This window comes from Artemia franciscana, unplaced genomic scaffold, assembly GCF_032884065.1.
Source record: "Artemia franciscana unplaced genomic scaffold, ASM3288406v1 Scaffold_904, whole genome shotgun sequence".
Lineage (NCBI taxonomy): Eukaryota > Metazoa > Arthropoda > Branchiopoda > Anostraca > Artemiidae > Artemia > Artemia franciscana.
In genome coordinates, this window is record NW_027068993.1 from 193,679 (window position 1) to 209,641 (window position 15,963).

General features: G+C 33.5%; 1 protein-coding gene across 1 annotated transcript in view; it reads left to right on the forward strand.

Moving 5' to 3' along the window:
- LOC136043745 (voltage-dependent calcium channel type A subunit alpha-1-like) overlaps positions 1 to 15,963 on the forward strand; it is a gene marked incomplete at its 3' end in the record, with an annotated part of 199,168 nt that overhangs the window by 143,218 nt on the left and 39,987 nt on the right. Inside the window, 4 exon segments of the mRNA XM_065728664.1 lie at positions 1,162 to 1,380; positions 3,179 to 3,279; positions 9,943 to 10,068; positions 13,846 to 14,035. Of these exon segments, the coding sequence (XP_065584736.1) occupies positions 1,162 to 1,380; positions 3,179 to 3,279; positions 9,943 to 10,068; positions 13,846 to 14,035 (636 nt within the window).

Consider the following 15,963-nt stretch of genomic DNA (forward strand, 5'->3'; position numbering starts at 1 on the left):
TTTTTTCGTACAGCGATTCATTCAAGCGATATGTGATTTTAGAAATTTTGAGGAGTTAAAAATCTTAGTGTTGTGATGCAAATAAATAGAGCGAATAAATTTGGTTTAAATTTAAGACATGGGAGGGACTTCTATGTAAAAATTTTTGTTATGCCTTGGTCATTCTTACGGTGATGGATCAGTGTCTTTTGCTAGTTGGTATACCTACTAATTGATTCTTGTGTGGTTACACATACGAAAATTTTGGTTTCAATCCTGCTGCAGAGAGGGATGTGCCTACAAAAAAAGGGTGCTAGAGCTCAGTCATACTCTTTGTTAGGCTATTTGAAACTTCTGCAAATTAGTTTACCATAAACTTGATAAAAATAATTGTAACAACAGAATTCAGAGACAAGTGAGGGAGTTGTAACAATCCTTGGATTAGAGCCAGGACTCCAAGAACGAAATATAGCGTTTCTTGAATTGAAATTGGGACTTCAAGAGCCATATCTAGAATTTCCTGAATTGGAAACCTGGCTCCGAGAGCCAAATCTAGTGTCCATCGAAGGAATTTTAATAATAACAACCAGGGATCCAAAAATCCTCTGGGCTTTCTTCAGTATCGGTTTCACTGTCTGTATTAAAAATCCTACGACGCGAACAACTACGAACATTTTATGATCCATTTCACTATCACTTTTATCTACAAAACTGTCTAATAAACCAAGCACCGCACTACTTTATTTATTTGGTTTTGCTCCTTCAACCCAAGCGAAAGCAAACATCAAAACTTATATTGTGGGTCAAACCAGGCTAACAAAGATGTCTGTCTCTGTTGAACTTAAAGGCGGACCTAAGACACTGCTCCTTGGAATTGAATTTGTCTGCTTATTCAGACATCTTTCAGATGACAGAATGATCAGATGGTAAATGTTTACTCAACCAGATAGTTAAAGTCAGTTTATAATGTAACAAATATCTTCGTCTAAGAATAACAGCAAGGGGAAAAGAAAACTTTTCAAACAAGCTCATTTACTTCGAATAAAAACGTTTACTAGGATAAAAATAAAAAAATTTTATTTCTTTTTCGACATCAGCTTTGCATCACCATGACTTGTGGGCAAGGTGATTCAGTCAGCAATCTTGTAGTTGAATATTTATAGTAAGCTTCTTTTTTTATAGGTCCTAACTGGTGAAGATTGGAACGAGGTTATGTATCAAGGTATTGAATCCCAGGGGGGTTCTCGAAAGGGTATGATTTATTCCCTCTACTTTATTATACTGGTACTGTTTGGCAATTACACCTTACTTAACGTTTTCTTGGCCATCGCCGTTGATAATTTGGCAAATGCCCAAGAATTGACAGCTGCCGAGGAAGAGCAAGAAGAAGAGGATAAAGAGGTTTGTTAATCCTACTTCGCTCAAGGGAGAGTAAAGGGAAATGTCATAAAACATTTGGTGTTGCTATTAAATCTTTATATATGTAATAAGTAGACCCATGGGGAGACGATTTTAAATAAAGGGCTGTGTCAATCAAGGCTGTTTGCTAATTAGTGTTTGGTATATACATCCATGAGAAAACACTTGTTTCGTGTTTTTTTTTTATTAATAATGAAATGCTAGTTGCTTATGTGACAATTAAAAACTGCAAGGTATCAAACAGTTCGTGGTAACGAACTGTAAGCAGGGAGTGACCCGGCTCAATAGTAACCGAAACTCTAAAAAATGGAGCTTTGATACCAATAGATGTATCAAAAGAATTGACTTTTTATGCTGATTTGAAATAAATAAATTTAATTGATATAAATCTTACCCATTACAGGCTACGAGCCTAAGAAAGTTTGCGAAATTTTCGAAAAAAGGCGAGAAACCCCCTAAAAGTCATAGAATCTTAATGAGAATTACAACATCAGATTCAGCGTATAAGATAACCCTGACGTAAGGGTTTCAAGCTCCCATCTTCAAAAATGTGGAATTTTGTGTTTTTTGCTCGAAGAGCTTTTTTTGGCTTTTTTTGTATACATATTTGAAACAATCAAGTTAGTCTCATTGATCTAAAATGTAATTTAGCAACAAAATCAGCTGTTTTTTTCAGCTGGAAGTAAGGATCAACATTAAAAATTAAAACGAACAAAAATCATTCTGTATAATAGGGACTGCCCTATTTTTAATGCCTCGTTCTTTACGCAAAAAGTTAGACTTTTTGTCAAACTTCTTTAAGAACAGCCGCTGAAACAAAAGGAACGAAGAACTGGAAGAAAAAGTTTTTTTTTTTAAACACCGAAAAAAATACTTTAGCGCAACAAGTGAGGGACTGAGGAGAGGGTAGCCTGCCCCGTCTTCGGATTTTTCTGTTTGTTTCAAGTTTTAATGTTGCTCTTTACTCTCAGTTGAAAAAACATAATTTTTTATTTAGTTTCTGATCTCCTTTCCAATTATGCATGAAAATCCCCCTCTCCTCTCCGTAAAAAATTTTCACCGGATAAGTAGGTTACCGCACTTCCGCACTAAAATTGGAAAAGGGGAATCCCTGTGAATCATCATCAATCTTCATCAAGTCCTAATAATAACAAACTCAAGCTAAAAATTTTGAGTGTTAGCCTGCAGATCAATGTCAATTGATTACCTGCACAAAATGGTTTTGGGTACCAAGGGGTGTTTCTCCAAAATTTAGATTTGTCTGTGTGGGGGCAAGGAAGCCCCAGGTCCTTGTTAATAAAAGATATAAAAATTCTATTTTACCATTGTAGCTCCCCGTCCCCTCCCATATATTTCTTCTTGGAGCGATTGTTTTGAAACAATGGACAGAAGAAAACTGATGGAGAGGTAAATTAAACAAACTATTTTATTTTTAGTAAAAATCAACAGTAATTCTTGTTTTCTTACCGTTATTATTACGCTTTCAAAAAACCATATTTGCTTTAAACTACCTTTAAATTTAATCTTTGGTTTTCTATATTATATTTATTATTCGTACGATTCTAGATCAGCACTTGATCTTTTTTTTTTTTTTTTTTTTTTTTTTTTTTTTTTTTTTTTTTTTTTTTTTTGTATCTTGGGAACTATTTGGGTCAGGTAAATGAACTTATTAGCGGTAACTTCAAAGTCTTAATGATTTTCACAGAAATTACATCATTTTACATAACTTTCATTATGTGGCTTATTTTTATAAATTATAACTGATTTTCATTTCCTTTAGAAACAGCAGCAGGAACTGGAAAAAGAAATAGAAACCTTGCAAATGGCAATGGAAGCAGGGGAAAATCTTGATTTATCACCCGGTGGACAAAATATCAATGAGTAAGTCAAATCTTATTTAAATTTTCGGTAAGTTTTTTTGTTGCCACGGGTTTCATGGGTAGGTTACTCATAACGGTTAGATGACACCAAATTTCTTTTCAGGTTAATCAGGAATTTTTGCAAAAAAATATGCAATGGGAAGTTTTGTCAAAAAGTATGCAATGAAGTTTTGTACAAATATATTCAAGGCCAACTAAATTTTATTTATTTTTTACCCTTGGGGTGTTAAACTCATTCATGTTATTTTTGAAATGTTAAATCCAACTATGAAACCAATTTTTCTGGGTTAACTGTTTTTTTAATATAGCATATTCACTCACAATTATAGTTTATTTTTTGATTAATAGTTTTATTAATTTCACGTGTCTCAAAAATTTGACCTCCTATTCAAAAAAACTATTATCAATTTTAATTCAGTTAATCAATCAATCAATCAATCTACTTAAAGAGAACAGAGCAAAAACTACAAAGATTTATATCCCCACAAAGGCTCTTTGAACCAAAGGCCACAACCCCAAAACCACTGCTGCTCAATTTTATCACATTTTTAGGCTTTTTTAGGCTCAACAAGATACATGTTTTTGGCCTCACATGGAAACTCATAGCTAAATTAACCGATTTTTTCTGTTTTTCTATATTTTTTTTTTATTTCAATTAGATAATGCATATGTTCCCTCCGAAAAAAGCCTTTTTTTTCAAAAAATTTGAAGATCCGAATTGCACGAAAAGTACAAGATGCTTATATAATTGAATTCAGTAGTCTCAGATTCATCTAATCACCAAGCCAGAATTATGATATAACTTAAATTTTCCCTTAAATAAGGATATAAACTTGCTTAAGAAATCTAAAACCCATCCTTTTTCAACGATTTTCAGCCGATTTTCCTGAATCTTTAATAACGTTGCACATAAGACTTCAAAAAGTTAACTCGAAAAATATCTGATTTTCAATATATTCTTTTTATCTTTAAAAACGTTACACATAAGACTTCTAAAATTGAGTTCAGTAAATAGATATAAATGAATCTCGGCTTCGGGGAGATAGCAAAGTTTTTGTTTTTCGTCAATACATTAAAACCCATAGGAGAGTAGAAAAACAACATACCAAAGCATGCACAGAAGATAACCTGTAGTTAAGGTGCGTAGATGTGATCAGTGAGAATAACATGAATACTATAATTGGATATTGCAGCTAATATAAGATACGAATGATATGATTCCCGTATGCAACACTGAACACTTTAATGCAACTATTTAGTATAACGTAGAAGGACAGGATCTTCACTTACAGCTCTGGTATATGATTTTATTTTTGACCTCTTTATATAGGAGACAAACACAGGAAAAAACATTGTTTTTTTTACATCTATAAAATCTAGATCTAGATTTTATATGATCTAGATATAGAATTTTTTGGAAGATCTAGAAAATAACCTAGTCGTTAGTTTTATCCAGGTTTTCCTCTCCCCCTATAATGCCTGAATTTTGCGAAAGAAAGAAAAAAAATTTGCACCTTTTTCAATGCTATAATTAAGGTCTTTCTGTGACAAAAATGACAAAATAGAATAATACTAATGGAATTGAAGAAATTACCGATTGATTCCAACAGGCCACATCTGGCAGTAAAATTACATAGCCACACACTCCTTAGCTACTATGATAAGATAGAGAACAGTCTCTATTTGGCTTGAAACACAGAGCCAAGTCGTACGTCATACACTTCACTTTGGAGTGGTCTTGAATACACGCTCGGCATCTCTGTTTATTGTCTGTCAAAGACGGAAAGCGCTCCTGACAGCCAAGTTTCGTTGATTCTGCAGGGTGGAAACTATACTTTTGGAGGGGGGTTAAACCTAAACATTAAATCTCAACTTCCATGGTATGATCTAGCTCTTTAAGCTATCTTTGAGGATGTGCCAGAGAGTAAGGTGTTTGCAACGTCCGTTGAAAGACTTCATTACATGTTTCGTCCAGTAGGGAGCCACCTTTGATACAGGGTCCAGCCATTTACACCGGAAAAGAAAGGAAAATCCACATGTACCACTTTTTTTCGTAGCTTTTAGTCAATTCTGTAGAGCTCTATCAGCATACTGACAAAATCAACACCGCCTATGAGGTAGTTGTATTCCTTCGCACAGTGTGGTCACTTCACTTTCATATACACTTTTTTGCTTATCATCTAATCCCTAACAGGTATTTTTAGGATCCATAACTGCATAGGTTAATATCAACTGTACCGGCTTGTTACCATACCAATTCGCCACTGAATCATTTCATTAAGTTTCTGCCCAAGTCTTTCTTGCACTTTTGTTTTGGTATGTACTTCAAAAGCACTGCTCTTTAACCTGTTTTCCATAAATTTATCCAATTTTAAGTGTACTCTGAGCTTTTAAGGTCTGAGATGGGGTACTGACAAAAATAGTTGTCGGAAAAGAGCTTGTAGTTAATATATTTTAGGGATTCCCCTTGCTAGCCGGAGGACGAAATCAGCACAAATTTTCAAATCACTTATATCAACTGATCGTTTACCAGTGTGAATTTCTGCTGCATGTTCAAATCTACTTATTCTCGTTCTGAATATGAAGTTGTATCCGACCTTTTGCGTTTTTTTTATTATACCATTTTGATTCATCAGAACAATTTCCTCATCAGTGACCTGAAGTTCTTCTGATTATACCTTCACGAAGTAGGTTCAAATCTTTTCCGTCAAGGGACAACTTTATGGGTCTTGTCTTAACCAGGGTCTCCCTAAGGCGTCTGGGTATATTATCACTGAAATGTAAATGCTTCTTCATCAGCTAAAATGTGTCATGTGACATAGCATGAGTATCACGGAGTAACAAGTTTTGTTTGACCAGTAAATGTGATAGGAGGGCATTTCTAATATTGCTGTAAATGAGAGAAATCCTTGGAAACCCTCAATATCGAACGATAATATTCCCAACTGCTTACCATATTTCTGAAGTATTATATATAACCTGACATATTATAATGGGGTTCTGCCACTCATTTGTTGGTCAACTTGAACTTACTCTTTCCATAGAGTTCGAATAAAATATATTTTTCTCCAAGTAAAATTTATCGTCCTCTCAGTAGTTTGGAAGTAAGTATACTTGAGATTTGTTGTGCTTATATTTCTTCACCTCCAGTAGCTTGAGACTCATCCTAACTGACAGTTCTTCTAATATGAATAAACATCACCAGGAAGAGCATACTGCTAATCGAATTGATCTTCATCTTCCCCTGACATATCTTCCAGGTTGTAAGTATCATCAGGGTAAAGGACGGAACTTACCAGCTTATACAAATGGAATTGGGCAAGAACATAGTTTCTTCCTAATTGCAAAGTTGTTCCGCTATTTTTCGTGCAATGGATATAGATTCGTGTTTTGCAGCCGTGGAAAAGGCACAATTGTCGAGGAACCTAGTCAATTGTACTGATTATATCTATGCGAAATTTAGTAATCTAGTTTCAGAAAGCTTAGTTTTCACTACAGATAGTGGCAAGCTTAAGCTGAATCTGTTTGGATAGTTCCTCAGCACAGATCTTCGTACACGATCCTAACATGATCCTAGTAAGAATCTGTCCTCAGCACAGGTCCTATTTAGCCTTTTTGGACCATCAGAAATTAGTAGACAGTTACGTAGAGAAGGGCTACAGAATAGTCTAGTATATCAACCTTTCAGACACCCTAACTACCTAAAACCGTTGTTCTACCTACCCACCTAGCACTAGGTTTGCATAGTGCCTCTTCCTCTTCTTTTTCATGATGCAGGAGGTCTATGACCACAAAAACAGGTTCTTCCTCCTCTTTATTACACTGACTACGGAGCAGGCAATTAGTAGATAGCTGCGTAAAAACAGTAGCTATCGAATAGTCCAGCATATCAACCTCTAAACACGTTCATTTGCTTAAGAAGATCCCCTTTCTGAAGGACGATTTCACCAGAAATCATGGCCATTAATTCCCTTGGTTTTCACACTATCAATGCAAATGACAAATTATTTGAACTGTCAGAACTTCCTCTTTGCCAAACAATCTCTAAAACACATCACTACTGCATCAATTACAAAAATAAATGCTAATCTAATGGGAAAATTTGTGAACGCAAGAAGTACTTAGCATGATTAACTCACTCAAATGTCAACCCCCAAAACTCAGTAAAATGCCTGGAATGGAGCTCTTTACAGCAACTTCTTTTCAGATAAACGCTCAAAGATCTCTCTCTTTGATGCTTAAGAACTTCACTATTTGCAACTAAAGAAAGGAGTCAAGAATTAAAAAAGGAGACACATCCTTGTATCCACATACATGTTTAAAAGGAGACACAAATCTATTAAATGGAGACAAAAAATCCATGTGAAAAAGGAGAAAAAAAAATCCGTGTGAAAAAGGAGACAAAAATCCATGTTTACGTAAAAAAAACTCAGTAAAATACATGGAGTGGAGCTCCTTACAGCAATTTCCTCTAAAAAAACGCTAAAATATCGCTCTATAATGCTTAAGGACCTCACTATTTGTAACTAAAGAAAGGAGCCAAGAATTAAAAAAAGAAGACATACCCTTGTGTCCACATCCATGTTTGAAAGGAGATACAAATCCATAAAAAGGAGACAAAAAATCCATGTTTACGTAAAAAACTCAGTAAAATGCTTAGAATGGAGCTCTTTACTGCAACTTCCTCTCAAATAAATGCTCTAAAATCTCTCTATGATGCTTAAGAAACTAACTATTTGTAACTAAAGAAAGGAGCCGAGACTAAAAAAGGAGACACACCCTTGTGTCCGCATCCATGTTTAAAAGGAAACAAAAAATCTATGTTTATGTAAAAAAAAAAAAAAACTCAGTAAAATACGTTGAATGGAGCTCCTTACAGCAATTTCCTCTTAAATAAACGCTAAAGCATCTCTATGATGCTAAAGAAACACACTATTTGTAACTAAAGAAAGGAGCCAAGAATTGAAAAAGGAGGCACATCTTTGTGTTCATATCCATGTTTAAAAGGAAATACAAATCCATTAAAAGGAGACAAAAATTCCATTTAAAAAATGAGACAAAAATTCCATGTTTACGTAAAAAACTCAACAAAATACGTTGAATGGAGCTCTTTACAGTAATTTTCTCGACAATAAACGCTAAAATATCTCTCTATGATGCTAAAGAAACTCACTATTTGTAACTAAAGAAAGGAGCCATGAATTAAAAAAGGAGACAAATCTTTGTGTTCATATCCATGTTTAAAAGGAAACACAAATCCATTAAAAGGAGACAAAAATTCCATGTCAAAAAGGAGACAAAAATTCCATGTAAAAAAGGAGACAAAAATTCCATGTTTACGTAAAAAACTCAACAAAATACGTTGAATGGAGCTCTTTACAGTAATTTTCTCGACAATAAACGCTAAAATATCTCTCTATGATGCTAAAGAAACTCACTATTTGTAACTAAAGAAAGGAGCCATGATTGAAAAAGGAGACACATCTTTGTGTTCATATCCATGTTTAACAGGAAACACAAATCCATTAAAAGGAGACAAAAATTCCATGTAAAAAAGGAGACAAAAATTCCATGTAAAAAAGGAGACAAAAATTCCATGTTTACGTAAAAAGCTCAGTAAAATACGTTGAATGGAGCTCTTTACAGCAATTTCCTCTAAAATAAACGCTATAATATCTTTCTATGATGTTAAAGAAACTCACTATTTGTAACTAAAGAAAGGAGCCAAGAATTTAAAAAGGAGACATATCTTTGTGTCCATATCCATGTTTAAAAGGAAACACAAATCTATTAAAAGGAGACAAAAATTCCATGTTTACGTAAAAAACTCAGTAAAATACGAGGAATAGAGCTATTTACAGCAATTTCCTCTCAAATAAACGCTCAAATATTTCTCTATGATGCTTAAGAAACTCACTATTTGTAACTAAAGAAAGGAGCCGAGAATAAAAAAGGAGACACTTCCTCATGTCCACATCCATGTTTAAAGGAGACACAAATCTATTAAAGGGTGATAAAAAAATCCATGTTAAAAGGAGAAAAAAATCCATATTTAAAAGGAAAAACAACCATGTTTCCAATGTGAAAATATGGATTTCGTTGTTGGTCAAGATTGGGGACTCTAATTCTCCTTAATTGTGTTTTCAACTATGGCTATTCCAAGAGTGGAATTGTGACTCTGATTTAACACCATTTTGGGGGTTTCAGGCTATTTTCAGAAATTTCGAGCTCCTTTAAAATTGTTTTTACAACAAACTCCGATCAATCCAAATAGTTGTTATTATTCCTGGATAAGTGCCAAATGACAATTCTTCCTCACTTGGCGGTTATTTCAAAATATCTCTTCAGTTTTTTGGTTACTATGTTTGCTTGGTCGCCCTGAGGGGGCAATAATGCTAGTTAATAAAGAAGGTTGGCCCCTACATTGTATACCAAAATGGTGCAATTCTGGTTTGTTTAGTGCAATGTTTTACTTTTTTGTCAGAATTACTGTTATAATCAAGTCTACTACTCGAATTATCAATCATTTTGAACTGAAAATAATGGATATCAATCATTTTAAACTGAAACTCGAATAATTTGAACTGAAACCATAAAAATTAATTTTTATGGCTTGGTATATCTTTTAAATTGGCTGCTTATATTTTTCTCTTGTTTGTTTAAGGAAAAATGGCAAAACAATGAGTAAGGAACAGGAAGCCAAATCAAAAGATTATGATGATGACGACACAACGGGCCCAAAACCAATGCTACCTTATTCTTCTATGTTTATATTGTCCCCAACAAATCCGTAAGTAGATCCTATGTAATTACAATAAATTGAACCATGTATTTTTAACAGTTCTTGACAGATGTTTTTGATTCATACAAGAGAAATTCGTCCAAAATTAGCCAAGTCAGTTCCGATTCTTTGAAAGTTGTATTCTAATCAATAACTACCTTTAACATGACTGTACATGATTAATGTGAGCATTATAAAGAATAATGCTGAGTAATATCTATATATATAAAAATAAGTTGTCTGTGTGTGTGTGTGTGTCGAGTGACGTCATATTTGTGTGTCGACTAACGTCATGAAGTTAGTTGTCGTCATGTTTGTTATGACAATGACGTCATTAAAGGTATTTAAGACATTCGTTCACGGAAAAATGTTTAATTGTAAAATGACTGAAGAGCCAAAAAACTTGCTGCTGATAGAGAAAGTAAGAAAAGAAAGCGTGTCGAGGAATCACAAGAACAGCAAGAAAACAGGCTTGCGGCTGATAGAGAAAGTAAGAAAAGAAAGTGTGCCGAGGAATCACAAGAACAGCAAGAAAACAGGCTTGCGGCTAAAGAACGCGAAACCGCGCAGTTAGATGAAAATCCACCTGGACAGCGAGAGTCAAAACATATCAAAACTGAAAATGATAGCGATGATGATTGGGTTTGGGATTTTGACTTGGATAAGGTCATCAATGCCTACCAGATTTAAGTTAAAAAAAAAACAAAAGGTTCGGTTTAAAAACAAAGGTTAAAAACTTGCTTTTTTAAGTTAATTAATCAGTAGAAATGAATAGAAGCATCACAATTTATTTTAACGAATAGTAAAAAGAGAACTAGAGGGATGAAGCCATGCACCAAATAAAACACAAACAATCAAAATTGTACCAAAAATAAATTGCTTGCTCTGGAATGTTACATCTTCAATTTCTCACTGATTAATTTATTTGTTTGTCTTATATCCGATTAAAATAATCAACCAATTGTAATTTAAACAAAAAAGTTTATTATGTGAACTTAATCTTGTTTATTATATTTGATACTCATATCTATACAGCAGCTCTATATGTAATTCTGAATTAAATTTTTCAAAATAACTAGCCCTCTCATGCTTGGACTAAGAATATTCCGAAGTATATTCTTAAGTTTTAGAAAATAATTATTTCATTTCTATCCTATATTTGCCTGTGCTTCGCCACGCTTTTTTTTTGCCGAATTCTAATTTTCATAATTTCAATGAATTCTGTTCTTCAGAATTTTACTTTTACTGGTTCCTGTTTTGTTCTCGATAAAATCCCTTCATTAGGTATATTTGACAGATCTAAACCTTAGTCTCCAAAATCTTAGATCCGGAAGCCTCAATGTCCTTAAACACCGATTCCTCTTTTGGGTCATGTAAACTCTGATAGGATCAGCTTTGAACAATTGGGTGAAAAGTGGCAAATTCACTATAGTATCAAATCCAGAAACCTTCGTCGGACTGGTTATGTAGTGCGATGTCCAAATGACGCACTAAACTATGCCCCATTCAATCATAACAAACAAAAAATTCGACTTCCAACGCAATATCTGTCTAATATCTATACGAAAATGTTTATAGATCACAGCCTCAGAGCTACAAACTGATAACCATTGCTATTATTACTGAAAACTCGTTGTCGCGTCAAACCGCTCGAGGCCGATAGAGCTACGAATACCCCTCCTCTGTCCAGATCAATTCGAAGCCTCCTTACTTAAGCCCTACTATGAAGTCCCAATTTCCTATAAATTCTTTCCCCTGATTTCTTTGAACTCTATTCAGGGGTAATATGCTTTTGTTTGCCAGTGGTGGATTGCCAAGAGCCCAAGCTTTGGCTATTTTTTTATCCTTCATATTCTAAATGTTGTTTTATTATCTTTTTTCATTATAGCCCTAGAAAATAAATAGAACCTTATTTTTTTGCACAACTTAATGTACAGTCATGCAACCGACTATCTAATTCTGCCCAGATATTGCACCTGAAAAAATTGACATCCTTAGGATTTAAATCTATAAAAGCAGTGTATTTCTAGACTGCTCAAAAATGATATGAAGGCTCTAGATATACCTTGGGCTTTAACTTCCAGATATACCTTGAGCTTTTACTTATTAATATACCTTGAGCTTTAACTTCTAGATTTATCTTGGGCTTTAACTTCTAGATATGTCTTGTGCTTTAACTTTTAGATAAACCTTGGGTTTTAACTTTAAGATATACCTTGGGTTTAGACTTCTAGAAATACCTTGGGCTCTGACTTTTAGATATACCTTGGGCTTTAACTTCCAGATATACCATGGGATTTAACTTCTAGATACACCTTGATCTTTGGCTTCTAAACATACTCTAGGCTTTAACTTCTATTAATACCTTAGGCCTTGAACTCAAGGAATATGTACTGAAGAATGATTTTCTTTCACCTGGCACCCACTAAGAAGAGTTTCTACGCTCGATCATAGCTATCTTTAAAATAACTTCATTTCGCTTGTTGATCTATCATCATGATGTAGTCTATATCACAGATGATGTAGTCTATCATCCATCCATCAATCCTAGGGCAGAACTAAGGTGGATTTTCCGTGAGCCACCTGAAGGCTACTGGAGATTCCAAATAAAAGGTTTTCAAAGATTCATGACTAATCATGTCCACAGGACTTAGAAGACACTTGGGCAACTGAGGTTGTTCTCATTATATGAGCTTTGGCCATTGAGAAGGCCTGGTGGAATTACAATGGGGATGATCAACAATTTCTGGCCTGACTCATAACGGAGAATGTCCACTGGACTTGTATGGAATATGGGGGACTGAATTTGCCTGGACTCAAAGGTGAACAAGTGATTTAAGCTTAATAAGATCACCCACTCAGAGTCTTAGGCGGACAACCGTGTTTTAGGATTGACGCATGACCGACAAGTCCCCTGGACTCGCCTGCGAATGTGGGGAGACCTATAGTTTTCTGAGTGTTTGGATAAATGGCACGAGTAACCGACACGGCACATATCATCTTTGCTGAGGATAATTACGACTCTTCCTCATAGATCACTTTATTATATGACCTCACTGATCACTCATCAATCGTTATCTCAAGGAGAAATATGAACATTAAAGAACTCCATCTACTGTATTGGAAAACTTGACTACGTAACACTTTTTACTCCTTGTAGCTTTTCTTAACTAGTTCTTAATAGAAGTTCTTAAAAGTAGTTCTTAAAGCAGTTTTATTACTGTAGAGAGAGTTTGGTACCTGAACATCATATTGAACTAACTAGAAAAATTCCCTTAAACTTTTGCTCACAAATATTTTAACTTCGGCAAGAGAAAGATTTTAGAATTTTCTTCTCGAAAATTTTGATCCTTAGTCTCTTTAACCACGGACACCATTGCTTAACATGTCCATTGTATTAAATTGTGTTGAGCTTGAAATAGTAGCCTATTTGCTACTTTGGATTTTTTTTTTCTGTAGCTGCTTACGTCATTTGTTTATTCCCCTATATTTACATGTCCATTATAACTAAAATTTATTGAACTAGATTAATTTTTTTACTGCATAATTACCATAAAACGGAGAATTATTGCAACATCCAACATCAGTAGGATGATTCCCCCCCCCCCACCTCCACCTAACTCCGCATTGAACTCCCGTCAAAGGGTAGAGAATGACGCAGGCCATTTTTCAGCTTGGTGATATTTTTTTCAAGAAAAGCAGAATTAGTTAATTGAAGATAGTATAAATCTTGCCCTTAGATAAACTGATGTTCCACTTTAAGTAATTTGTTGTTTCACTTTTTAGGATACGTAGGGCTGCTCATTGGGTGGTCAACTTGCCCTATTTTGATTTTTTCATTATGCTTGTCATCAGCATGAGCAGCATAGCGCTTGCTGCTGAAGATCCAGTGGAAGAAGGATCAGAAAGGAATGAAATACTGAATTATTTTGATTACGCTTTCACAGGAGTATTTACTGTTGAAATGGTTCTAAAAGTAAGCTACATCCTTCATTTCCTATTTGAAAATATTTTATTTTGCGATTTAAAAATTGTGCTGGATTGATAAAGATTATAATTTTTTAGTTTCATCTTTTTAAATCAAGTTTTTACAAATTTTCAATGCATATGATTAATTAAATCTCTTGTAATTAGATTTTGCCGTGTCAGCAGGTTCTTATTGGGGCCAGATATTCACTCCAACACTAGACATTGAACTTACTCAAGTTGAAACTTAGAGGTGCTTGTTGGCAGAGATATTCCGTTTTCAAGATCCTAAACTTTAGATAAAACTTACTAAATGCATTTTTTGAAATTTTATTTAAACCACCACAAAACCACAAATCAATTGGAACCACTCATTTGTCATGACTGGGCTTTTAGTGTTTATTTTTTTGTTCTTGCGTTTTATTACTTTAAATAAGATCAGCTAGGGATCAATTAATTACGTTTCTTTATTTTTGTATGCAACACTTTTTCTATTGCGTATATAATATTATATATTATATATTATATATAATATTATATGATAAAGCTTTTTCAATTATAACTATGCTTTTAATGACATTGATTTCATTAAATTATTACTATCAGTTAATCATTACTATCAGTTTTCAACCAGCCTACTTGAATATGGCGATCAGCTTTAAACACATGTTATAGGTCTATTAACGTATCTTTTAAGAGTAATGTTGAAATTTCCGTCTTGGAATGAAAAATATAAATAACTTTATTGTATCAGCTTCATAATTTTTGCTGATGATATTTGCATAAAAACCCTTAATATTATTTATTATAAGTAAGCACAGTTTTTCAGCTATTTTTAGTATTTGCTTATAATTTTCATTTTTTTTTCGTACTTTTGACTTCTCATTAGGACCAGTTAAGCAAAAGTGAAAAATAATTCACAAATATTATTATTAAGTTTGGAGACTCTAATAAAAGTATCATCTACATAAAAATTTTGTCGTTGATTTTTACTATTTTTGTTTATTTCAATTCTAAGAGCCTTTCTATTCATCAACGAAGTCAAAATTTCAAAACTGAGAATCTGTTTCAAGTTAATTTATCTATAATTCCATTTTATATTTTCATTATTTCATCCAAGGTAATAGATCAACAAATAAAGAAGTATTTATGATAGGCTCTCATGATAGGCTAACAAAACAAAATATGATTAGAAAAAAATATTTTTATTTATTTGTTAGATCACAATAGCAACAGTAGGTCTTAGAATTTGTTTTGAAAATACATTTTTCTCTAGGACTAGCTGGTATAGAAATAGCTGGTTACTAGTTTTTGAATACAGAGAAGCTACTCCCAGTCGTAGGAGAAGAGGCAAATAAAAACAAAAACAAAAAACAATGAGCTTTGTCATCCTGTTGCACAACATAATAACAACAATAAAAGACAAACAAAAAGTGATTTATAGGCACAAAATATAGTTTTACGCCCATAGTTTTTCAATTATTCCTCTGCTTCATTTTTTTTAGCAAAAGTAAATTATTTTTTAAATATATTTTTTTTAGCCAAAGTTTTTAATAAAAGTAAATTAGTTTCTTTTTTTGTTTGTTTTTGTGTGCCAAAGACCAGGTGCAATATATAGATTCACAAAAAGTGCAACATTTTTTATAGAAATTTTACTTCTATAATTTACAGAAAATGTGGATTATGTTTCATTAATTACTTTTTAAGTTTTTGTCACTTCATTTTCTAAAATTAATTACTACACTTCTATGAAGCTTAGGAACTACAATCTTTCAACCGTTTCGTATCTTTTCTTTATTTCCACCTCGTTAGGTTCCCGTTGTCATACTTTTTAATTAGAAGTTTTTAATTTTTCTGTGTAATTACAAATTAACTGGCGAAAACCATTACAAAAACTTTTGCATTATAAGGGTTTTCAAGCAAAACTGCTGATCCACC